The sequence below is a fragment of the Caretta caretta genome, chromosome 10 (genome assembly GCF_965140235.1).
Source record: "Caretta caretta isolate rCarCar2 chromosome 10, rCarCar1.hap1, whole genome shotgun sequence".
Classification (NCBI taxonomy): Eukaryota; Metazoa; Chordata; order Testudines; family Cheloniidae; genus Caretta; species Caretta caretta.
In genome coordinates this window covers 35,313,317-35,338,715 of record NC_134215.1, presented here as the reverse complement: position 1 = coordinate 35,338,715, position 25,399 = coordinate 35,313,317, and the positions used below count along the sequence as shown (strand labels likewise).

Here is a 25,399-nt window from a genome sequence, read left to right as displayed (position 1 = left end):
GGAAGGTTTAGGTTGGATATTAGGAAAAACTTTTTCACTAGGAGGGTGGTGAAGCACTGGAATGGGTTACCTAGGGAGGTGGTGGAATCTCCTTCTTAGAAGTTTTTAAGGTCAGGCTTGACAAAGCCCTGCCTGGGATGATTTAGTTGGGGATTGGTCCTGCTTTGAGCAGGGGGTTAGACTAGATGACCTCCTGAGGTCCTTTCCGACCTTGATATTCTAAAGGAAATACAAGTAGCTAATCCTAGAGAAAACACTGCTCAGTGGAGTCTCCCCAGTGCAATGGAATACCTACGTGGTCAGAACTGCAACAGTTTGCCCATATATGAGGAAAATGCTTTTCCATGCAGGTCTAAGTTTAACACCCCATCATGGGGTTCACTATCACCACTGGGTGCCTTTTTGGGTCTGATCTGGGGATTAGTGCACAACAAGTCTGACACTCCCTCCTTCAGGTTCTCACCCCCAGAGTCTCTCTGTCTCTGGAGTTAGGTTACTCCCTCTTCAGGGTTTGGCCCTCCAGCCAGCTCACTATAGTTTTCCCCTTCCGGGGTATCAATCTCTCTGGACTGTCTCCTAATCCATTGTCCAGATTGTGCCCCTTCCCCAGGGGCTGGTAGGGGAACGCAGGCCAGCCCACTACTCCGGGTTCCAGCCCAGGGACCCTATAACTAGTGTCTGCAGTCTACACAATCCCAGACCCCACTGGGCTGCTCCCTACCTTTTGTCTCTAGCTTTGGCCCTCTCTGTGTTAGCAGTGGCGCTTCTGCTGTTCCCTGTGGCTGTTTCACCCTTCTTGGGCTCTTGTTAGAGTCTGTAGTTCAAGGCAGGATCCCAGGGCTTAGTCTCCCCCTAGTCCTCCTTGTCTCTTGCCAACTCCTACCTCTAGGGAGTGACTGCAGAGCTCCTCCCCACAGCCCCCTCTTACCACCAACTTCCTGCCTAGCTCAGCTCCTCCGCAGCTGGGCTTCGTTAGGCCTTAGTAGCCCTGCTCTCCCCCAGGTGCAGCCTCTCATGGCGCTAATTGGTCCTTTTTAACTGGACACCCCATCACAACCCCCCCAAGCCCAGGCTGCCCGCCAGCCTGTCAGTTGCCAGGATCCTACCACCTGCTGGTTGCCATAACTATGAGAGGTGCTCTTAAATACTAGCAAATGCATCTGGATTATAGCTCCTCTAACCCAGTTGATTACAGAGAGGAGGTGGGATTAAACTGCTAGCAACTGCCCACTGCCAACAACCTCACAGGAAACGAACAGCTCAGTCACACCCACAGGTAAGCCTGAAAAATCTAAGGATCAAAGCCAGAACCAGCACACCTGAAAGATGGTAAAGAAAGCAAAGAGCTTGCCTCAGTTCCCCTTGAGGTACACAGCAATCACAGCCATTCTCTGGAGCTAGCGTCATGGAGACCTCTCTCTGGAGCCTGTCAGTGCAGCTCTGAGACTCTATACACCCATGCTCCCAGCATCTATCAGCTCTGGGGGTGAGGGGTGGGGAAGCTCCCATGAGGAAGAAAGCCATATCTCTGTCTCGGCTGGCTGGCTAGCTGTCCTGATGGTATAATTTGAAGCTCATCTCTCTCTCTAGTGTTGATGCCACAGTGCTGAGTGTGGTGTATCAGAGCATGTGGTGTAAAAGAAAACTGTAGGCAACCGTGGGGCCTCAATGTGTTAATTTTTTGGGCAGGCTGCAAAGTCCCTTTCTCAGAGGCGTTTGGGGCAGAGGTGAAAGTGAGGGACTGAAGGCTGAAAGTCCATGTGGGTTTGTGGCTGGGTCATTATTGAGTAGTCTAGTCATCCAGTGAATTGCAGTGCAGTTTTGTGTTTTAAATAACAATGAAGCACTGAGAACCCAGACTAGACTCTGAAGCAATTGCTCTAAATCACGAAGCTCCATCCATGTTTAGCTGGTTAGTGATGAGAAGCCCCATTAACATTCACTATCAATGCCTTGGTAGAGGTCAGCAGTTCCAACAGGATTGATTGTGTCAGTGTCATAGCCATCTGCATAGAACAGCCAAAGAGAAATGCTCCAAAACCATTAGTCACAGATCTATCCTTTGCTCTGACAAGCTCTTGGAACAGTGGGTGCTGATTCAGGGTACATACCATCTGCGAGGAAAGGGGGCAGTTCTTTTTCTCTGCATGGGCCAGTGGCGAGAGCATCAGGCTAGGGGTCAGGAGATCTTGGTTGTATTCCTGGTTCTGCCATCAGCCTCCTGACTCTATCTTGTCCACGCACCTGTGGCGATCAGAGGCAGGAATTAGCCCCTTGTCTGCCTGTGAGCAGATGGGGCCTCTGCCTCCTGTCACAGACATCCCGTTGAGTTCAAAGCAGGTTTTTGAAAGATTCATGGCAAGAAACGTACCTCACTGTGAGTAAATGAGGGGAGAAGTCCAACAGTGCAAAGAAACTTTTGTAGCTGTCTAGAGCAGTCGTCTCCAAACTGGGTTGCACGAGATGATCCCGGGGGTGTGCGGCCACAGGAGCGCCGCCAGACCGCACTCCGTTTTTTTTTTTTCTTTGGTAGCAGCTCTGCATGTCCACGGCTGGTGTTCCCCTCCGGTGGTGCGCCTGTGGCAGGTCTTCCGGACCTGTTCCATCGGTGGCGGGCCTGTGGCAGGTCTTCCAGTCTTCGCCCTGGGGGTGTGCAAGCCAAAAAGTTTGGAGACCACTGGTCTAGAGGATTTAGATACACAGCTCCCCTCGTTTCAAAGCCAGCTAGGGGCTTTAGACTCTTAACCAGCTCTTTATGTTAAAAGAGGGGTTCTTATGAACCTTGGGGAAAACCTCCATCTGGCTGAAAAGCACCATGGAATCAAATTTTGTGGCTAGATTTAAACAAAGGGTGGCTTTACACCCCTTCATGACACATTTGTGACACACCTCCAGCTAAGATGGTGATGAGCATTCATGAGTCAGAGTGTAAGCGCCCATCAGTGGGACACAGGAGAACGTTTCCCCTACGTGGAGCACTGCACAGTTGGCCAGCTGCATTATGGGTATTGCTCACCTTCCTCTGAGTCATTGTTGGAAGCAGGATACTGATCTAGCTGGGTCCAGTGTGGTGGATTTGGTTTCCTTTATCTTGCTAGAAGTCCCATCTCAGCACCCATAAATCTACGTCCAGCCTGCTTTGTCACGGCAAACCTGCTGTGTCCATCACTGGGGTCTCTAGGCCCCAGTACTGGCCACAAACAGATCTTTCCCATAAACGATGAAACAAAACGTATTGATGGGAATCTGTGGTTAACAGAAGCTATGGGCAACTTTCCAGGCCGGCTTGCCTATGTCTAACTGTCCTCTACTGCCACCTAGGGGAAGTGTCTGTATATACTAGGGAAAGAGGTGTGGTGGGACAGGAATTCAAAGCAGAAGCTGCCCATCCATTCCCCCTTTGTGCTTCCAGGTCCATTTCCCATATATTGAATGTTAAGATTTGAGCTGTGTGGCTGCTCCAATATGCTTATTAGGGCTTGAGACAGTTCTGCAGAGCCAGCAAGAATCCGGCTGAGGCTTTGACTTCACAGCAACAGTATTTGGCAGTAAGTGACTATAGGGCTTGTTTTAGTTTGTACAGGTTTATTTACTGTGAGGAACATCGTCTGCAACCCTCCCTGCACCCTACAACTAAACACCAGGATCTGCTTCCATCTAGAGTCTTCTTGGCAGCTCAGTGAACATCATTTGGTTTTGGTGATTTATAATCAGCATTTGAACTTCAAAAATTAATGAAAGAATTGGGCCAAATCTGACCAGCAGCCCCTTGCTGTTCCAGCCCTGGCCTTCCCTATGCAGCTTATCCCTGCCCTGCAGCCCCACCTTGCTATTCTACTCAAGCAGACCATGTCAATTTCATTAGCGTGTGTGATGGTTTTGTCACATGGAGAACAGTGCAGAACCTCAAAAAGAACAGTGGGAGGGGCTAGGTTGGGGGAATATATGAAGCCCGTTCTCTAATGCTCCTCTAAAGGGGGTAGGGACTGAGCAATTCAGCTTTTACTGTTCAGACATTCAGGTTGGGTTGTTTTTAAATGGTGTATATAATAGGATCCTGAGGGGCTGTGGGTAAAAATCTCTTTAGTTTTGGAAATAATGCTCCCCCCAGCGGGTGTTCTGTAAAGTGTATTGTGTGCAAGGAACATGTTTCATTCATGAAAGAGCTGACACGCCTCATGGAATTGATTTTAGGGCCAGAAGGAATAGTTAATTTAGCCACTGACCTCCTTTCTATCACAGGCCAGAGAATTCCATCCCGCCACTCCTGCAGTGAGCCCAATCACCTGTGTTTGACTAAAGCCTTTCTTCCAGCAAGGCTTCCTGCCTCATCCTTTGCATCTTCACTTCCATCCTAGTGCTTGGGTCAAGGGCATTAATTGTCAGCCAACACTATTAATCCACACTGAGGGGTGCCCAGCAGCTCCATTGCTGTTGCAAGGGATGGAGTGGCATCAAGAGGGGGACTGGGAGAAGCTGAAGCAGCTAAATATTGATAGAGCCCCTGGGACCCAAAGATCCCAGTTAGGATCAGGTCCAGGAGTGGCAGAAGTGCCCTAAAAGGAGGGTGGGGGAGGCACAGGTTCCCAAACCATGGCCCCACCCTTCTCCCCAAGGCCCCGCCCTTGCGCCGCCTATTCCCCCAAGGCCCTGACCTCGCACTGCCCTTTCTCCCCAAGGCCCCGCCCTTGCGCCGCCTATTCCCCCAAGGCCCTGACCTCGCACTGCCCTTTCTCCCCAAGGCCCCGCCCTTGCGCCGCCTATTCCCCCAAGGCCCTGACCTCGCACTGCCCTTTCTCCCCAAGGCCCTGCCCTCACACCGCCTCTTCCCCCCCCCCCCCCATACCCCCACTCGCGCCTCTCCACCCCCTCTTCCCCATCACATGCCCTTGTGGCCAGTATAAAGTGGGAGGCCATGGACTCTTGGTCCACCCTGTGCCGGCACCCCTGATCAGGTCACCATGGTGCTAGGCTCTGAAGTGGCATCTTAACCAGTACTGGATTGGTTGGTAAACTGGGCCCATTCCAACAAAATGTGTTTGAATGCAGCCAAATGCAAAGTCATACATGTAGGAAGACGGACTGCAGGCCAGACCTACAGAATGGGGGGCTGTATTCTGGAATGCAGTGATGCCACAAACAATCTGGGGGTCATGGTGTACGAGCAACTCAACAACAGCTCCCAGTGTGATGCTGTGGCAAAAAAGGCTAATGCATAAATAGCGGAGTAGCGAGTAGCAATAGGTAGGTGATTTCACCTCTGCATACAGCATGGGTGAGACTGACACTGGAATGGTGCCTCCAGAGCTGGTGGCCACATTTTTAAAAGTTATTTGAAAATTGGAGAAGGTGCAAAGAAAAGCCACATCAATGTCTCAAGGGCTGGAGAAAAATGCCTGACAGTGAGGGATTTAAGGAGATCAATTTGTTCAGCTTGCCAACAAGATGATTGTGAGGTCACTGGATTGCAGGGGATAAGAACCTTCATGAGGAGAAAATACCGAGTATTAACAAGCTCTTTAATCTAGCAAAGAAAGACATAACAAGAACCAATGGCTAGAAGCAGAGGGCTGACAAATTCAAATTGGAAATAAGGCACACATTTTTAGGTGAGGGTGGTTAAACACTGGACCAAACTCCCAAAGGAAGTGGTGAATTCTCCATCTCTTGGTGTATTCAAATCAAGACTGCATGCCATTCTGGAAGATGTGCTTTACTCAAACACAAGTTATTGGGCTCAGTGCAGGGGAAACTGGGTGAAATTTAATGGCCTGTGATTTACAGGAGGTCAGAGTAGGTGATCTAATTCTGGATTTACACTCTATGAATTTCTTTGGCCAGTAGGAGCTCTGGAACAAAGGGCTTTGCCTGAAGGGGAGAGTCCTCAGCTGGGACATTAACAAAACAATCCAGAACAGTTAAGTAAACTTAGCAATGAGAGCAAAGTGGATTTAAATCGTTTGGGGAATGGGACCCTGCCCCTCCCTCTCTGTGTGCCATGAAAGCTAATCCAGAAACACGGCAGCCATGGATCTCAAGGAGACAACCCCATCTCTCCCCACCCCATACACACTGATCCCAAGACCTCTGAAGAGCTGGCCTTTCAGCAGCACATCACTTCTTTCTTCCAATCATCACTCACAGCTCCCTATGCCATGTGCAAATAGCACTGGTTAAAATTTAGAGCTGCCCCCGCATGAGGCAATCTTATCGAACATGCAGTGAAGAAGCAGCTGATGGTGCATCACAGCATCTTCCACCAAGGAATGGATTTCATGTCATTACTTGTTTAGCTCCCTGGAGAAATCAATTTTGACAAACCATTTCAAGCTCACTTGGAGATGGTTTTCAAAATTAATTGAAATTTAGAAAGGCACCACTAACTAGCACCAGAAAGAAGGGCAGCTCTGCTTAAGTTTCCTCACCCTGGCATTGGACAATGGAGCTGCTTCTGGGAGCTAAGCTGGATGAGAGCTGAAATGCATCTACAGGTCAGAAGCCAGAGTGCAGGAGCATTATCAACAAATAAAGCCTGAGCGTCAGCCTCTTGCCACACAGCAGAGCCAACAAATCTGGCACTATAGACACTTACATCCCTAAAAGCAGGTGTAGCGCTCAGAGTGGGCCCAGACAAGACCCTCATTCATGCTGGGGCAGGACAAGTGCTCCATTTACTGACACACATCATACCACAATACTTACGCTGCCAAACTTCCACTCCCCTTGCCTAGCACCCCTACCCAGTCTCTGCCACAAGAGTGCTGAAAATGGCATGGCCTTGCTAACCAAGACTGGGAACTCCAGCGCAGAGGGGTCAATCCCATGACTTAATGAGCAAAGAACCCACTTAAGAGTCAAGGAGAGTAAGAGTGTGTGTAGATCTGACAAGTGCAGTAGAGCTGTAACTCTTTAATACTCCCACTGAAGTCAACAGCAAAATTCCTATTGACTGAAACAGGAGCAGGAATGAGCCCAGAGCTCCTGGCAAACATCCTGTGAGTGACATTAACCATCTTAATGATCCAGTAGCTCCCTGCTGCGCTCTGGAAAAGAGTCTGTACTCAAATTGGAGATTAGCAAAGGCCTGTTCTATGGCGTTTGGTTCGCTTGTTCCCATTGACAACTGATGTTTAGAGACTTATTCCCTAGTTGTATTCCTCACTGATGGTGTTTGTAGAATACTAAATCCTGCTGCTGCTACAGACCTGCTCGGAGAGGTGTGTCTTATTGCAAACTGGGACAATTGTCTGCATTTTTCAAATATTTCATGTGTAATTTGTGTGCATACTCAGGTGCATGGGGGCTTCCCTCAGACCTGTTCTCCTGGGTAGTTTACCTTGCTGCCGTTTATATGTTACTGCAGGAAGTGGTTGGTTTAATTCCTCTCCCCCCACCCCCATTGTTGTGTGCTAAGATTCTCACATCTGCCCTGCAGGCCTCTGGATTCTTCCAGGTGAACCTTTGTAGTCAGGCATTGCCCGATACGTGACAGCATTTTGCTTAACTGCAGTGAATGGTAGTTATAGATCTGGTGCAGGATAGCACTGTACCAAGGCAGCATGCTGGTGACTCTCTAAGGGTCAGAGCTCAGACCCAAGTAAGGGCAGCAGGATGGTCTGGACTCAGCAACACCTTCTGCACAGGACAGAGCTCCTCACAAATGGGAGCTTTGCCAAGGCATCTACAGCTAGAGATCCCCTGGCCAGAGACAGTAGCAGAGTGAGGCATGCAGCAATTGCTGAGACTACTTAAGCCAATGGGCTAGGTAATGCCCCAATGCCTTGTGGAACTCCCCTATGCAATCCCTATTTATTGAGGTGTGGCAATGGTGGGGGGAGAAAGTATTTGTAACATGACCTCTTGTAGCTAATATATAACAGATAGGACACCTTTGGGTTTACTGAGTCACTGTTATGGGTGTATGTACTCACTGCAGAGCTCCCACCTAGTGACTATAAACCCTACATGGCATTTCATAGGTGCTTAAGCAACACTTCTAGTTTTACAATTACCCTCTCTGACAACCTGATCCAAAGCCCACTGGCTTCACCAGGCTTTGGATCACGCTGCTATTGTGAAGAAGGCAGGAAATCTCCATCCTTTGTGATGCAGGAAGAATACCACTTGGCTAAGGAGTTTGGTCTCATTTTCATTAGCCTTTCATGCAGCAAACTGGTTGGCTCAACAGCCTTGGGTCCACATACAAAGCTTGTCACCTGCTCCAATCCAAGAGCTCCATGGATCTTTTAAATTTTCAATTGCTACTGTTCTAAGCTCTATTAAGAACGTGAGAGGAAATGAAGATTTACCGTGTCTTTTCAAACCCACAATGATTCGAGGCAGAGGTTAGTCAGCGGAATAAAACACTGGTGGGTAAATATATGATCGCTCAGATGGGGTTCATTCTTTAGTGTTAACTTGGAGGAAGGATCAGTCAGCAAAACCACAATCAAATAAGAAACAGAATCTTCTCAAACAAGCTTTTACAAAATTAGAAACAGATTAAGTTATTTCTAGCACCGAGAGGGTGGCATGAACCTGCTAAATCAGAGGTGGGCAAACTATGGTGGGTGGGCCAGATCCAGCCCACCAGCTGTTTTAATCCGGCCCTCAAGCTCCCGCTGGGGAGTGGGGTCTGGGGCTTGCCCCGCTCTGGCACTCCAGCTAGGGAGCAGGGTTGGGGACCATGCCATGTGGCTCCTGGAAGCAGCAGCATGGCCCCTCCCCATGGGAGCTGCAGGGGTGGCACTTGGTGTGAGGGCAGCGTGCATAGGAGCAGGCATGGGCCTCCGCTCTGCACGCTGCCCTCACACCAAGTGCCACCCCTGCAGCTCCCATTGGCCGGGAACCACAGCCAATGGGAGCTGCAGGGGCGGTGCCTACAGACGGGGCAGCGTGCAGAGCCGCCTGGCTGTGCCTCTGCATAGGAGGTGGAGAAGGAACATGCTGCTGCGGCTGCTTCCAGGAGCCGCTTGAGGTAAGTCCTGCCTGGAGCCTGCATCCCTGAGCCTCTCCTTGCACCCCAAACACCTGCCCCAACCCTTATCCCCCTCTCACCCTCTGAACCCCTTGATCCCAGCCCAGAGCACCCTCTTGCACCCCAAACCTCGCATCCCCAGAGCCTGCTCCCCCATCCAGAACCTGCACCCCTTCCCACACTCCAACCCCCTGCCCCAGCCCTGATCCCCCTATTGCCGTCTGAACCCCTTGATCCTAGCCTGGCGCACCCTCCTGCACCCCAAACACCTCACCCCCAGCTCCACCCCAGAGCCCTCACCCCCTCCCACACCCCAACCCCAATTTTGTGAGCATTCATGGCCTGCCATACAATTTCTATTCCCAGATGTGGCCCTCAGGTCAAAAAGTTTGTTCACCCCTGTGCTAAATCCTTTCTAGGAGTCACTCACACCCCTTCTGCGTGGCATTTAGTTTATTCTATGGTGCAGTGCTAGCATGCACTGGGCAGTGGAAGATCAGCTGATTTGTCAATTTAGAAAGGATCTATTCCTGCTGGGCACCGAAATCCAGCCCTGGATTTACCTAATGATTGTACTGTCTGTAGCAACACAGAAGAGACAGGACTCTGTTGTAATGGACGTAAATAGGATTCTTTACAGAGGCTGCTGGACAGAGACCCTGTGGTTCTCTCTGGGTTCACAGACTGATTCAGGGGCTGCTGCCTATGGTGCAATGATGAGTGGTATCCGATCAAATCTGCACCACTGTCAGGGAGAGAATTTTCTTCCTCTGTTCGGTTCCTTAACTAGAAGGACCGGGCCAGTGCACCGCGGGAATCCTCCGCCCTCAAATTTAGCACTGGTGAAGCAATACCTCTGGCATTTGGTAGACTGGCATTCCAGTTGCTCCGTGGCAGAAGGTAGTTTGTGCTCAGCAGAATCACAAGAGGCAGGGGTGGGTTTTCAAACACATCAATCGGTCAGCAGCAATAAAGGCTCTGCCTCGGCTCTCGTCCAGTTCTGAGCTGCTCCACATGCTGGCCTGACTGCATTGCCTCCCGGCCCCGCGAACTGCAGCCAGACTAAAGCGACCAGCTAGCACTGACAGTGCTGCACTGACTCTGGCTGTGGCGAATTGCACCTCATTTCCTACCACTGAGGGCTGCACAGATATGCAAAGGTCTGAGGTACTGGGCTACAGCTTGAGAGGCTGGGACTCAGAAGCAACGCTTGCTGGACACAAACCTAGGATACCTCAGGGCTTGGCTACACTGGCGAGTCACAGCGCAATAAAAGAGCCCCAGGCGCACTAGCTCACTACCCGTCCACACTGGCAAAGCACGTAGAGTGCTCTGACTCCACGGCTACAGCGTTGCTGGTATTCCACCTCGGCGAGTGGAATAATGTTTGCTGCGCCTGCAGCGCCAGCGTGACCAAGGTGTTGCTTTACTGCGCTCTGATCAGCCTCCGCAAACATCCCATAACCCCCTGAAGTCAAGTGGCCGCTCTTGTCATTGTTTCTGAATCGCTGCAGGAATGTGGAAATGCCCTTTGAAAGCTCCATTTCTGACAGCCGGCTGCTTATCTGCTCCGAGACAAAGCAACCATTAGTGTGGAATGCTGTGTGGGAGAGAGAGAGGTGGGGGGGCGGAGAGGGGGGTTTGCTGCTGTCTGAACTTACAAGACACGATGCTGACATGCTCTCAGCCCCCCAAAAACCCACTCTCTCCCCCCACATACACACAACACACTCCTTGTCACACTCCACCCCCCACCATTTGAAAAGCACGCTGCAGCCACTTGCATGCTGGGATAGCTGCCCATAATGCACCGCTCCCAATGCCACTGCAAGTGCCACAAATGTGGCCACACCAGTGCGCTTGAAGCGGTCAGTGTAGACAGACTGCAGCGCTTTCCCTACTGCGCTCTACGAAGGCTGGTTTAACTCAAAGCGCTCTACATCTGCAAGTGTAGCCATGCCCTTAGATAACGATTTCTTCTTTAAAGCATTTTATAGGCAGGAGTTAATCCTCGCAGTACACTGGAGAGGTAGCCTACTACCATCATTCCCCGCTTTACAGATAGAGAAACTGAGGCACAGAGTGATCAGGGCTTAGGACCATGAAGGTATTTAGGCTCCTAACTTCTGTTGCTTTCTGTAGAAGTTCGGAGCCTAACTAGCTTTGTGGATCTGGGCCTAGGAGACTTTTGGGAAAATCTCGGAGCTAGTGGAGACTGGGTCAGATGCAGGATACGCTTGTTTCAAATCTCCCTCTCTGATTTTGAACATTAGGGAAGATTTGGGGCAACCAGAAAAGAAATAGTCAGTTTTAGATCTGAAAAAGCTAGAATATTCTGTGGGATACAACCCATTGCTAGATCAGCCACGCGAAGGGCTGAGGTATTACAGGCATTAGGGATCCTTCCAAAGACCCACTACAGGCAGGCAAAGAAACCACCCTCATGGGCCTCTCCTTCAAGGTGCTTCCCTTCTCTCTGGGTGCTGAACCAAAACTAGAATTCTAAACCTGCTGCTACCAAGTAAGTCCGAGCAAGGACAAGCTGCTGGCTGGCTAGTTACCTCCCATTGTTATAACCTCTTTATCCTGAGCCAGATGTGTCCCATGTGTTCTAGCTGTTTAAATACAGGGCTAGGAATCAGGAACTGCTCAGGGAGTCCTAATGCTGGATCTGACCCTCACGCCTTGAGTGACCTTGGGCAAGTTGCTTTCCCTCTCTCTCTGCCTCATAGCCTCACATGTGAAATGGGGCTGATAATCCAGACCTAACCCACAGGATGGCAGCAGGACCAGTCTACACTGAAAACCTATATCGGGATAGCCATGTTTCTCAAGGGGGTGTGAAAAATCCACACCCCTGAGTGACACAGTTAAGCCAACCTAAGCCTGGTGTGGACGACGCTATAACAACGGCAGAGTTCTCCTGTTGCCTTAGCTCCTGCCTCACGGGAGGTGGATTCCATCAGTTGATGGGAGAACCCCTCCCGTCGCTGTTGTCCACATGGAACCACTTCAGCTGTACCGCTGTAGTGTTTCAAGTGTAGATATACCCTAATTGCCACAGTCAGGGCCCCATTGCCCAAAGCAGAATCCTGGATCCAGCAGCAAAGCTCAAATAAACAGCAAAGCTTCTTTTTCTTTGCAACCATAAGAACTTGTCTTTCAAATGTGAATTGAGCATAACTGATGTGTTGTCTACCTGAGTGTGCAGGCAGCCTGAAACCACAGGCTGAGAGGTGTGAACTGCCCCATCCATTTCAGTGGTGTGTGTGAAATATACACTATTAAGATCCCATTGTCCACATTCACTATTTCACTACCACTCTTTTGATCATTTGGCTTGGGTGCTTATCCTGGAGCCCAAACTGCCTGCTGCACATTTCCCCAAGTGCCAGAACCTCTTGCTTCCTCCAGCAGCTGAAGTACAATGATGCACTGGTGAGACACGAACCTGCAGCGCAATAAAAATAAAAATTCACAGGCTCTGATTTTCCAAGGTGCTGCGTACCTATGACTCTAGTGGAGATGAATGGGAGTTCTGGGCACACCAGCACCCAGAGACTGAAGGCCCATTTAGTGAATCGCACAAGGAGCGTGGTAGACATTGTACTGATTGTTTTCATAACTCAGTAGCATCACCCCAGAGTGTATGAAGCTGCTGCGGAGTCTCACCCCTGCTGTGCTGGGGTGCCTCAGCATGCAAGGGTCTGGGCTGCTGAATACCACTCCTGAGCGCTGGAGCGTACAGAAGGCCGTGACAGTAGAGCAGTGCTGGTGAGCTGGCTCACATCCACGACAGGATGAACGGTAGCAGGGCACGTGCTGCTATCAATGGGAGGTGGACATTTGCAGCTTGCTGAGGGCGATTTTTAATGGTGGGAATACGGACTCTCGCCTGTTCACAGGGCACTCTCTGGATGGTCACTAGCCCATCTAAGTGCAGGAGGGGAATGGAGATTCAGGGCTGGCCGCAGGCAGCATGCGCCACAGAGAGATCAGTTTGCAACCTGGGTGCAAGTTTCAGGAGCAGATCACTGCTGCCTTCAGCTCTCGAATGGGAGTGAACTGAGTCTGCAACGGGGAAGGGCAACATGCTGCTTAACTCTCTGGCTGCCTGGAACACCCATCTGCAGAGAACATCTGCCCAGATGAAGGTATCCACCAGTAATGTGGAAAGATACCAGCAGTTTATAGGTTAAAGCTGGGAAAAATCAGCTGGGAATCGAGACAGAGGGGTGGCAGGGCTGCTCTCTGGCATTACCAAGGTTACTCAGCAGAAAAACAAGGGGTTTGATGTAACAGGAATGAAAACAGTAAAGTGAAGGGGAGCAAGGCTCCAGCAACCCACCTTCCCCCCACAGACCCATCACCAGAGCTGCACCTATTGCTAGACCAGCTTCAAAATATAAAATCAGGAGCAAACTTGGGCACAGCTGCCTTCTGGACAGGACTCTCGTAATGCCCCTTCCCCCCCCCCCCCCACCGCTAATCCCACCCCCACCAAGACATACATTGAATCTTCAACTTTGCCATTTTCACTTTTGCCCCAGCAAGGTCATCCCAACGGCTGATGGCCAGAGGTCATAGCTGTTCCCTGACCCTGTGTCATAGGGATGTCCAAAGCCGTAGTGTTTGCTCAGCGTCCTGTCAGTCCCTGGTCGTCCATCATTTGTCTTTCTTCACTTCCATGGCCCAATGATCTGTAAGACAGAATGGAAGTCAAGGAATGAAACTGACGTGAAATCCATCATGGACTGGCCTAGATCAAGGCAGAGCTCAAAAAGAGCACTGGGGGATGGGGACCGGGCAGGGAGGGAGCCCCCTCATTCAAACAACTTCAGTAGCTTATTGTGGAGGTGCCATGGCAGCTCCACAGTTCAGACTGCCTAGAGATTTGTGCTTAAAGCACGGCTTAAACCTCTTTGGGATAAATAACAGAGTGCACCTTCCCCATACTCTGAATACAGAGTAAATGTTCAGGCAAGCCTCTTAATTAACGTGGGTTCTGATTAACATAACATGGGCCCTTCGAGACAGGACAAGCCCCTCCCTTCCAACTGTTGGTGTGTTGTTTGGTTAGGTAACATTACAAATTAAACAGGGGATACTTCTGTGTGGGTCTCTGATTAGTCCTGTGTGCCTCAGAGCTGATCTGGGTTGTTGAAAATCATGATGCAACTATACAGTCCGTGGGTTTGGCAAGGTGAGAGAGGGCCAGGACGGAGAGAGGGGGCAGGGTATGCTGACACCTACACGTGTCTCTGCACAGTGAGCCTGCAGTCAGAGCAGACGGAAAAGGCACCTCATTACTTAGCAAGGACACACCTTCTCCAGGGGCCAATGGTGCTAGTTACAGGTGCCAGATGAACAGCCCTGAGCTGGCTGGAAAACCACAGCTCTCTTTCACCAAACATTTAGAGCTTTCAAAATTTATTTTTGTTTTGACCAAGACCTCCCAAAATGATTTGTTAAATGGTGGGCAGCCTGCGGGGGACAGAGGGAGAGATACCACCCACCAGCGCAGTTCATAACCACTGGGCTTAAGAGTCAGTTAATCTCTTCTCTTGGAGCTATTCCACTTTGTACACATAACGAAATATTCATTGGGCCAAAAGGAGACTGACTCTGCAGCCTGGTGATCAGGGCCCATCGCCCAGGACATGGGAGACCCAGGTCCAAATCACAGCTCTGAATCAGGCGAGCCTGGGTCTGCCACCTGCAGCTGTAACTAATAGCTCCTTGGGCATTCTGTGAATGTGGGCAGCTCACTCAGTGTGGGGCTCCGTCCCCCCTAGTGTGGCTGGGCCACATATAGTGGAAGATGAGCCTACATCAGCCTTGGCTAACAGAGCTTGGCCTTTTAGCTCAGTCAGTGCCGCTCCTGCTTTAAGATCCAGAGGCCCAAGGATTAATTCCCACTGCCAACGATGCACCCAACTCAATGGGCAAGCATGCACCAGCCCCTCCTGGCAGATTGGTGCCATTGTCCTTTACACCACTTTGTATTACGTGGCTTGGCCCTCTTTGAACACCTGGGGGCAGATCCTGTGCTGGTGGAACTAGCCAAAGCTCCATCGTGCAACCTCTCACACACACGCTTTCTAATTGTGCCCAGACGAAACCAGCTGGCCTGGAATTTCTCCCACGTGGCCCTGCCCTGTGGGTTTTGGGAGGGAGACTGCAGATTTAATAACCACACATTTGTGCTTCCTAACTATTTGCCCGGCCTTTTCTCAAGAAGCCTAGCCTGGAACTCTTTGGGCAGGGGAGGTATCCCAGATGAGTTTTTGCAAGCCTTCAGGACCTTTGGAGAGGTCCCACACACTTGGGAGCCAAACACACCTTCGGTCTGTGGCCCTGGGCTACGAAGAATCTGCTCATGAATCACCGCAGCACAAGGTATTTCATATTGCTGATCTTGGAAAGTCTACATGGGAAGGGTAGAGGCTCCTCTGCGATGTGACCCCACCCTCACCCCATCTAACTACAGCACCAGGAAAATGGTGACAGCTATTAACCAGATGTGCAGTGCGGAGGCACGGACAAGAAAAGCAGTGTGACCAACAGGCAGCATGGGGTCCACTCCAACCACTGACCAGTGCAACACAGCCCTGACCCCTGCCTGGCAAGGAAAGCCCAGGACTACCATGCCAGCTGCTGATGAGTGCGTGGTGACCCTCAATGCCTGTGACCCTGAACGCACTCACTCTGAATGCATCATGCCTGGGACAACACCCTTGTGCCAAAGTTGCTGGTTTGCCTGCAGCATACCAAGAGGTGTTCAAACATTAGGCCCGGACGGCGCATCTAGTCCCACAGAGGGGGAAATACACGTCACCTAGAGCTTAGCAGAGTGTGATGCAATACCCAACAGCGCAGGGAAGTTGTTAGGGGAGGTCAGCCAGCTTCCCCCATCCACCACCAGGGTTGTGCCAGTCACATAGGATGCCAAGGGGCTCGCCAAGTACAGCACACTGTGGGCAATCTCCGTCTTATTCCCTGCCCTATGGAGGGGCACTGTATCAAAGTAGCTGTCCGCTTCTGCACGAGCACCACCTATAGAGAGAACAAAACAAGCTGAGGCCCTCAGGCTCTTTACCCATCAGGAGGCTGTTCCCCTACCCAGGGCAAAAGGCTGCAACTGGCTGGCATTGTTTGGGTGCTACAAGGAGCCCAGATACTACACTGATGGAGCCACACTAAGAAACTAGAGCAGATGCAGAAACATACACGAGGATCTGCCCATGGGCAAAGGGGGGAGATTGAGGAAGAGAAGATCTAGATGATTTAACTGGGAATTGGTCCTGCTTTGAGCAGGGGGTTGGACTAGATGACCTTCTGGGGTCCCTTCCAACCCTTATATTCTATGATTCTATGATTCTATGATCTAGGCTGAAGAGTAAGAAAGAGTTCTACCAAGGAGCTCTCTTAGCCTGGGGAGCAGCCTCCCCTGGAGATGGTGGAAGCCCCTTGCTTAGGACAGGACAGATACCTGAAGAATACAGACGAGGAAACAATCCTGCGGCAGGGAGGGTGGATTAGGTGACCTCATGACCTTGATGGTCTCTTAATTATCACAGAAATATACCCAATGTTTCCATACACAGGCCAGTCGGCTGGGGCAGCACAGGTAGGGCTAGACCACCTGTTGTGACACTGCAGGACAACGCTGAGGGCAAGAAACAAGCCTTTGTACAGCACCCAGGGTGAGAATCTCAGCGGCTAAGCAGAGGGACCAATACTTGCCCCTGTGGCCACAGGGTAAACTAACGAAGTGGTGCAAAGTCCCTACCCAGCTTCACCACAAGAGGGGGCCTGCGAGCATCAGGGCTTGCAGCACGACGCTGGTCAGGGTTTGGCAGAGGCAGCATTCTGAGCTCTGGGGGGCTGGTACACCATCTAAACTCCCCCCTTACACACATATAGTTGCACTAATCAGAGAGAGTCCGAGCTCTCAGGAGAAGCCTCCACCTGGGGACTTCTCTGAGAGCCCCTTACCGAGTCGCCGGTATCCCTCGGTGCCCGCAATGGGGCCTGGTGCCAGACTGTTGACACGGATGTTGTTGGGCCCCCACTCCACTGCCAGGTGCCTGGTCATTGCATCTGGGAGGAAGGACATTCAAAGCAGAATGAAAAACAGAGCAAAAACAGTGAAGGGATTTCAGAGTGAACAGAGGGAGCCGCCGGTTGGAACGAGAGGCAGAGGTGGGGGGTGTAGGTCTTTGCGAACAGGGACTGCTAACAGGAAGTTTTGAGAGGGAGTTCTCCAGGTGAAGGAGGAGCAAATATAAGACTCTTGGAGTAAGTGGCTATCTGTAGTGTGTGTTTGTGGGTTACTTGCTGTATGCTGAGCTTGTGTTTCTCTGTCTGTTTGTTTTTGTTTGTTTGAAGGACTGTGTGCTGTGGCCGGCAGTTGGAAGCTGTGAGCTTCTAAACAAGGTTTGAAATCTAGAAGCCTCTGTTCACTGGCTGAGCCTTAGTCAGGGGGCAGCGCTTTCAAGAAGGCCAGGGCTTTATAAAGCAGTGAGCAAGCGACCAGGGACTGCTAACGGGGAGTTTTGAGAGGGAGTGTGGAAGGGGAGTGGGAAGGGGGTGAGGTACACTTGCCATTCTTTAAAACCTTTAAACTAAACTATCATCAAAACTTCTTGATTTAAACAAAACCCTATCATTAACCTAGGTAGCTGTAGGAGAAAATGCAGGCAGAAGCCCAGCAGCAGAGTGGGGGCTGTCCTGTTTATTGCATTCAGTGTAGCATGTATGATTACCTGCCCTGTGGGCAGGTGGCGTCTAAGTGTGCATTCGGTGCAAGGAGTTCCTGGCCCTCAGAGACATGTACGGGCTTTGGAGGCCAAGGTGGCAGAACTGGAGGAGCTAAGGGAGGCAGAAAGGTATGTCGATGAAGCTTTCCGGGACACTGTACATTTGTCCCACTTCCGGTCAGACAGCCCCTGCACTGTTAAGGAGGATGAAAGCCCCAGAGAAGGAGAGCGGTCAACAGGAATAGAGGGAAACCTTCCCATAGTTGGGACCCTCCTTCCAGATGATGTTGGGGTATCCTCTCGCACTGAGGTTACCTCTCCGGGGGGAGGGAACTCCAGTCATTAGGAAAAGGCAGGTGTTAGTAAAGGGAGATTCAATCATTAGAGACATAGATAGCTGGGTTTGTGATGATGGGGAGAACCGTATGGTGACTTGCCTGCCTGGTGCAAAGGTTGCGGACCTCTCGTGGCATCTAGATAGACTTATGTGTTGTGCTGGGGAGGAGCCGGTGGTCGTGGTACATGTAGGTACCAATGACGTCGGGAAGGGTAGGAGAGACATCCTGGAGGCCAAATTTAGGCTGCTAGGAAAGAGACTGAAATCCAAGACCTCTATGGTGGCATTCTCAGAAATACTACCAGTTCCACACGCAGGGCCAGGAGGGCAGGCAGAGCTTCAGAGTCTCAATGCGTGGATGAGACGATGGTGTAGAGAGGAGGGGTTTAGATTTATTAGGAACTGGGGAAACTTTGGGGATGGGGGAGCCTATACAGGAAGGATGGGCTCCACCTACACGAAATTGGATCCAGATGGCTGGCACTTCACATTATAAAGGTTGCAGAGCAGTTTTTAAACTAAGAGATGGGGGAAGCCAATTGCTGCAGAGGCGCACGTGGATCGGGCAGAGACTTCTCTTAGAGGAGAGTCTATTGATAGAGATTCTCTAGGGTTTAGTCAGGAGGAGAGGATGGAAGAGGATAACGTATGGGCCAGATCAGATGAGAAACATTCACATAAAGAATCTGACGCATCAGAAAAGGGCAGACAAATAAACAGTGACAAGTTTTTAAAGTGCGTGTACACAAATGCTAGAAGTCTAAATAATAAGATGGGTGAACTAGAGTGCCTCGTGTTAAAGGAGGATATTGATATAATAGGCATCACAGAAACCTGGTGGAGTGAGGACAATCAATGGGACACAATCATTCTGGGGTACAAAATATATCAGAAGGACAGAACAGGTCGTGCCGGGGATGGGGGGCGAGAAGTGGCACTGTATGTGAAAGAAAATGTAGAATCAAATGAAATAAAAATCTTAAATCCATATTTTCCACAGAATCTCTATGGATAGTAATTCCATGCGCTAATAAGAATATAACCGTAGGAATCTATTATTGACCATCTGACCAGACAGTAATAGTGACGATGAAATGCTAAGGGAGATGAGAGAGGCTATCGAAATAAAAAACTCAATAATCGTGGGGGATTTCAATTATCCCCATATTGACTGGGTACACGTCACCTCAGGACGAAATGCAGAGACAAAATTTCTTGATACTTTAAATGACTGCTTCTTGGAGCAGCTGGTACAGGAACCCACAAGGGGAGAGTCAATTCTCGATCTAGTCCTGAGTGGAGCGCAGGATCTGGTCCAAGAGGTAACTATAACAGGACCGCTTGGAAACAGTGACCATAATATAATAACATTTAACATTCCTGTGGTGGGAATAACACCTCAACAGCCCAACACTGTGGCATTTAATTTCAGAAAGGGGAACTATGCAAAAACGAGGAGGTTAGTTAAACAGACATTAAAAGGTACAGTGACTAGAGTGAAATCCCTGCAAGCTGCATGGACACTTTCCAAAGACACCATAATAGAGGCTCAACTTAAATGTATACGCCAAATTACAAAACACAGTAAAAGAACTAAAAAAGAGCCACTGTGGCTTAACAACCATGTAAAAGAAGCAGTGAGAGATAAAAAGGCATCTTTTAAAAAGTGGAAGTTAAATCCTAGTGAAGTAAATAGAAAGGAGCATAAACACTGCCAAATTAAATGTAAAAATGTAATAAGAAAAGCCAAAAAGGAGTTTGAAGAACAGCTAGCCAAAAACTCTAAAGGTAATAACAAAATGTTTTTTAAAGTACATCAGAAGCAGGAAGCCGGCTAAACAACCAGTGGGGCCCCTGGACGATCGAGATACAAAAGGAGCACTTAAAGACGATAAAGTCATTGCAGAGAAACTAAATGAATTCTTTGCTTCAGTCTTCACGGCTGAGGATGTTAGGGAGATTCCCAAACCTGAGCCGTCTTTTGTAGGTGACAAATCTAAGGAAATGTCATAGATTGAAGTGTCACTGGAGGAGGTTTTGGAATTAATTGAGAAACTTAACAGTAACAAGTCACCAGGACCAGATGGCATTCACCCAAGAGTTCTGAAAGAACTCAAATGTGAAATTGCGGAACTATTAAGTATGGTTTGTAAACTGTCCTTTATGTCAGCTACTGTACCCGATGACTGGAAGATACCTAATGTAACGCCAATATTTAAGAAGGGCTCTAGAGGTGATCCTGGCAATTACAGACCGGTAAGTCTAATGTCAGTACCGGGCAAATTAGCTGAAACTAGTAAAACTGTCAGACACATAGAAGAACATAAATTGTTGGGCAAAAGTCAACATTGTTTCTGTAAAGGGAGATCATGTCTTACTAATCTAATAGAGTTCTTTGAAGGGAGTCAACAAACATGTGGACAAGGGGGATCCAGGGGTCATAGTGTACTTAGATTTCCAGAAAGCCTTTGACAAGGTCCCTCACCAAAGACTCTTATGTAAATTAAATTGTCATGGGATAAAAGGGAAGATCCTTTCATGGACTGAGAACTGGTTAAAAGACAGGGAACAAAGGGTAGGAATAAATGGTAAATTTTAAGAATGGAGAGGGGTAACTAGTGGTGTTCCCTAAGGGTCAGTCCTAGGACCAATCCTATTCAACTTATTCATAAATGATCTGGAGAAAGGGGTAAACAGTGAGGTGACAAAGTTTGAAGATTATACTAAACTGCTCAAGATAGTTAAGACCAAAGCAGACTGTGAAGAACTTCAAAAAGATCTCACAAAACTAAGTGATTGGGCAACAAAATGGCAAATGAAATTTAATGTGGATAAATGTAAAGTAATGCACATTGGAAAAAATAACCCCAACTATACATACAATATGATGGGGGCTAATTTAGCTACAATTAATCAGGAGAAAGATCTTTGAGTCATTGTGGATAGTTCTCTGAACACATCCATGCAGTGTGCAGTGGCGGTCAAAAAAGCAAATGGGATGTTAGGAATCATTAAAAAAAGGGATAGAGAATAAGACGGAGAATCTCTTATTGCCCTTATATGAATCCATGGTGTGCCCACATCTTGAATACTGCGTACTGATGTGGTCCCCTCATCTCAAAAAAGATATGCTGACATTCAAAAAGGTTCAAAAAAGGGCAACTAAAATGATTAGGGGTTTGGAATGGGTCCCATATGAGGAGAGATTAAACAGGCTAGGACTTTTCAGTTTGGAAAAGAGGAGACTAAGGGGGGATATGATAGAAGTACATAAAATCATGAGTGGTGTGGAGAAAGTGGATAAGGAAAAGTTATTTACTTGTTCCCATAATATTAAAAACTAGGGGCCACCAAATGAAATTAATGGGTAGCAAGTTTAAAACAAATAAAAGGAAGTTCTTCTTCACTCCACGCACAGTCAACCTGTGGAACTCCTTGCCTGAGGAGGTTGTGAAGGCTAGGACTATAACAGGGTTTAAAAGAGAACTGGATAAATTCATGGAGGTTAAGTCCATTAATGGCTATTGGCCAGGATGGGTAAGGAATGGTGTCCCTAGCCTCTGTTTGTCAGAGGGTGAAGGTGGATGGCAGGAGAGAGATCACTAGATTATTACCTGTTAAGTTCACTCCCTCTGGGGAACCTGGTATTGGCCACTATCGGTAGACAGGATACTGGGCTGGATGGACCTTTGGTCTGACCCAGTATGGCCATTCTTATGTTCTTATGTTTAAAAGCAAAGGAGTGAAAGTGGTCGGGATTGACTAGCAGAGGGTCCTGTGGGTCAGGACTGAGGGGCTTAGGCAGCGCTGTGGAGGAGATGGTGTATCCAGAGCTGGAATAGCAGAGGTCTGGGGGGCAGGGGGACAGGCTGGAATAGCACGGCTGCTGCAAGTCAGCACTGAGCACTACTGGCAGGGCCGGGGAGGGCAGATCAGGCATACGACGGGTGCTGAGCGTCTGAATGAAGAAGAGGAGTCAGAATGCACAGGACTGGGGAAGCAGCTGGCCTTCTGTAGATACCCCCTTCAAAGAGCTGTGCCTGCCTGCTGACGGAGGGCCTTTTATCACTGCCATCTGCCAGCTGGTCCCAGCAGTCGCCCTGACAACGTGTGAGTTTGTGCTTGTGTCCCACAGGCCATGTGACTTAAGTCGTCTGGCATTAACAAGCCGGGGAGACTGGCAGCATAGTGTGGTCTGCTGGACTGAGCCCGGCACAGGCCTGGGTTCTAAACATAATGCTGTCACCAGCTCAATGTGACCCTGGCAAGTCACTCAGAGCAAGATCCAAACCCGACTGAAGTCTGTGAAAATGCTCCCAGTGATTCCAATGGGCTTTGGATTGGCCCTTAGTAGTGAGTTTCTGTTAGGCTCTGATCTGCGGAAGGCTCCGCAGTCGGGGTGCGTGGTGGGGGGGGGATTGGAGGTGCACAGTCAAACCAGCTTTCATTAGTCTCCTTTCATATACTTTTCCTTTCTGCACAACCACGGTTTGCTGATGGTATCCCAGAATGCATCATCCTGTGTCATCACAATTTTTCTGCAATGTCACATCCTGGAAAGCGGCAAGTACAGAGATTGCACAAGGGGGGAATAACTGGTTAAGCCACCCTAGAGAGCCAGGCTGAGTACCCCTCTTAGCCTGGTCAGGGAGGGTGCCGCAGAGCTCTGGGCTTGACTCAGCCTATCTGTACCAAGGGGACTACTATGCAAGATCCTAGTATTGTTCTTCCAAGCCCCTCCATCAGAGGCTCTGAAAGAACCAGTATGTTGGCTGGGCTTTGGCAGCTTGAAAAGACACAAAAAGGAACCAAATGGATCAGGTGTGTTTACTGTACCTACAGCCGCCTTAGCTGTCCCAGCATGCACCTGGAGAGCCTGTCCTCTGTAGCTCAAAGTCGCTGTGATGTTAACTATAACCCCGCCATGGTCCTGGATAAACAAGACAGGGAGTTAGGGAACAGAGCAGAGATATCATCTGCTGGGGCAACAGGACCTGGGCATGGGATGGAACAGAGAGACTGACCAGAGAAATACCCTGAAGGCGAAACTGGTCTGGTGATGAATGGGGATTGTCTGCCCAACTCTTGTGGCTCTGCCATCTCTGCCTGGCTCTCTGAACACCTCCCTCCTTGGGATCTGCATAGGACAGCTCTCATTCCGGGCTATGCTGGAACATTCCAGAACAATCTGCAGCCCGTTTCTAGAAAGGTATAAGCACCCAGAGGAGGCAGGAGATGGCAGAAGATTAGAGGCCTCAAGGAAAAGTGAAGGAGCTGGAAGGATTTGGGATGAGAAAGAGAATCAGTGTTTCACTGGCTCATGTCGCCTCCCTCCATCTACTTCTCCTAAGTCAAGGTCACCCTCTCCCCAGAATTACGCACAACCCACATTTTGCAGGCAGCCACTTTCTAGAGGCCGCCCAAACCACATTCACTGTCACAGGTGAATGGCTGTGTCTGGGGAAGGTTCTGCTGCTCCGATCACTTCTGCGAGGATGGAAGGTACAGGAAAGACACGAGGAGACAGAGGTGATATAAAATGGGGCTGCCAATGAGACAAGATTAATCAGCATGATTGGCTGTGGTCTTAGCACACCAGCAGCCTAACCACTGTCAAGTGTTTTGTATGCATCACGGCAAAGGGGAGTTCTAAGGAAGGGTTTGGTGGAGGAGGAGGCAGCTGCTTTGGGGGTGTTTAAGGGGAGCTCCTCCCAAGCAGGAGGGGCAGCCTGGCAGAAAGCACAAAGGGGCTTGTTGGAAAGTTTAATGAGTGGGCGATGGAGGTTGCCATCGTGGGTCCGCTGTGGGCTGAAATTAGCCTTTCGATACTGGATAAGAGATGATAGGTGGGGCGGGGCTGGGCTGAGCAGGGCCTTGGAAGTGATGGCAAGGGCTTATGTTTGATATGCTAGTGGTCTCCAAAGTGGGATGCACGCACCCCAGGGGGTGCGCACGACCATCTGTGGGGGTGCGCGGAAGGAGGAGCGCCGCCAAATGAGCACTGCTGGCACGGTGGCAGCAGCGCTCCGGGACCTTTGATTCTTCAGCGGCGTGCCGGCGGCAGCTCGGCTCTCCCCGCTCCGTCTTCGGTGGAACAGTGGCGGCAGCTCGGCTCTCCCCGCTCCGTCTTCGCTGGCACGCCGGCGGCAGCTCGGCTCTCCCCGCTCCGTCTTCGGTGGAACAGTGGCGGCAGCTCGGCTCTCCCCGCTCCGTCTTCGCTGGCACGCCGGCGGCAGCTCGGCTCTCCCCGCTCCGTCTTCGGTGGAACAGTGGCGGCAGCTTGCCTCTCCCCGCTCCGTCTTCGGCGGCGTGCCAGCAGCAGCTCGGCTCTCCCCGCTCCGTCTTCGGCGGCACGCCGGCGGCAGCTTGGCTCTCCCCGCTCCGTCTTCGGCGGCACGCCGGCGGCAGCTCGGCTCTCCCCGCTCCGTCTTCGGCGGCACGCCGGCGGCAGCTCGGCTCTCCCCGCTCCGTCTTCGGCGGCACAGTGGCGGCAGCTCGGCTCTCCCCGCTCCGTCTTCGGTGGCACAGTGGCGGCAGCTTGCCTCTCCCTGGTCCATCTTCGGCGGCGTGCCAGCGGCAGCTCAGCACTCCCCGCTCCGGCAGCGGCAGCGCGCCGGCGGCAGCTCGGCTCTCTCCGCTCCGTCTTTGGCGGCACGCCCGGCGGCAGCTCGGCTCTCCCCGCTCCGTCTTCGGCGGCACGCCGGCGGCAGCTCGGCTCTCCCCGCTCCGTCTTCGGTGGCACGCCGGCGGCAGCTCTTTTTTTTTTTTGATTCCCCAGAGCTGGCCCTGGGGTGTGCGCGATTCAAAAAGTTTGGAGACACCTGTGCTAGAGAAGAGGGATCCAGGGGAGTGATGGAAAGAGAGAGGGGTGATGTGGTCAGAGCAATGGGCTAGGGAAAGGATCTTTGCAGTTGCTTTCTGAAAGGATGGATACAAGCGCGTGTTCATCTTGTTTTGTCCAAGGGAAACAGGACTGGACTTCAATAGACTATCCAAAGTTAACTCTTTCTCTCTCTCTCCCTGTCCTCCACCCCCCAATCTAAACGCCTGGCAAACAGGGGGGTTCCCCCATAAAAGACTCTCTGCAGTTGAAGGGAAAGGGACTAAGGAACAGTATGACAATTAATACATTACATTTCAAATGCTTTCACTGTTCTCTGTGCTTTAATAAAAGGTTAAAGAGATTTTTTCAGAGGTGATTGGTACAAAGGGGGTCACTAGTGATAACATGCCCTTGAACCCCAGACCACACGGTAACTGTTTAATGCTGTAATAGCAAGCAAAGATTTTATTAATAGCTTATTCATGGTAGGACCCAAGACA

At 50.2% G+C, this 25,399-nt stretch overlaps 1 protein-coding gene across 5 annotated transcripts in view; it reads right to left on the bottom strand.

Annotated features, from left to right (window-relative positions):
- Positions 1 to 5,500: 5,500 nt before the first annotated feature.
- Positions 5,501 to 25,399, bottom strand: part of DECR2 (2,4-dienoyl-CoA reductase 2) — a 38,586-nt gene continuing 18,687 nt past the window's right edge. For 3 of the 5 annotated variants that reach the window (XM_048866198.2, XM_048866197.2, XM_075132875.1), the window contains exons 7-11: positions 22,913 to 23,006; positions 16,976 to 17,080; positions 15,845 to 16,033; positions 13,489 to 13,677; positions 5,501 to 12,428 (exon numbers count right to left, since the gene is read on the bottom strand). In XM_048866198.2, the coding sequence (XP_048722155.1) occupies positions 13,643 to 13,677; positions 15,845 to 16,033; positions 16,976 to 17,080; positions 22,913 to 23,006 (423 nt within the window). In that variant the 3' untranslated portion in view covers positions 5,501 to 12,428; positions 13,489 to 13,642. Of the gene's footprint in view, positions 12,429 to 13,488; positions 13,678 to 15,815; positions 16,034 to 16,975; positions 17,081 to 22,912; positions 23,007 to 24,014; positions 24,898 to 25,399 lie in introns of those variants that run through there. The other 2 variants (XM_075132876.1, XM_075132877.1) reach the window with 2 other exon arrangements.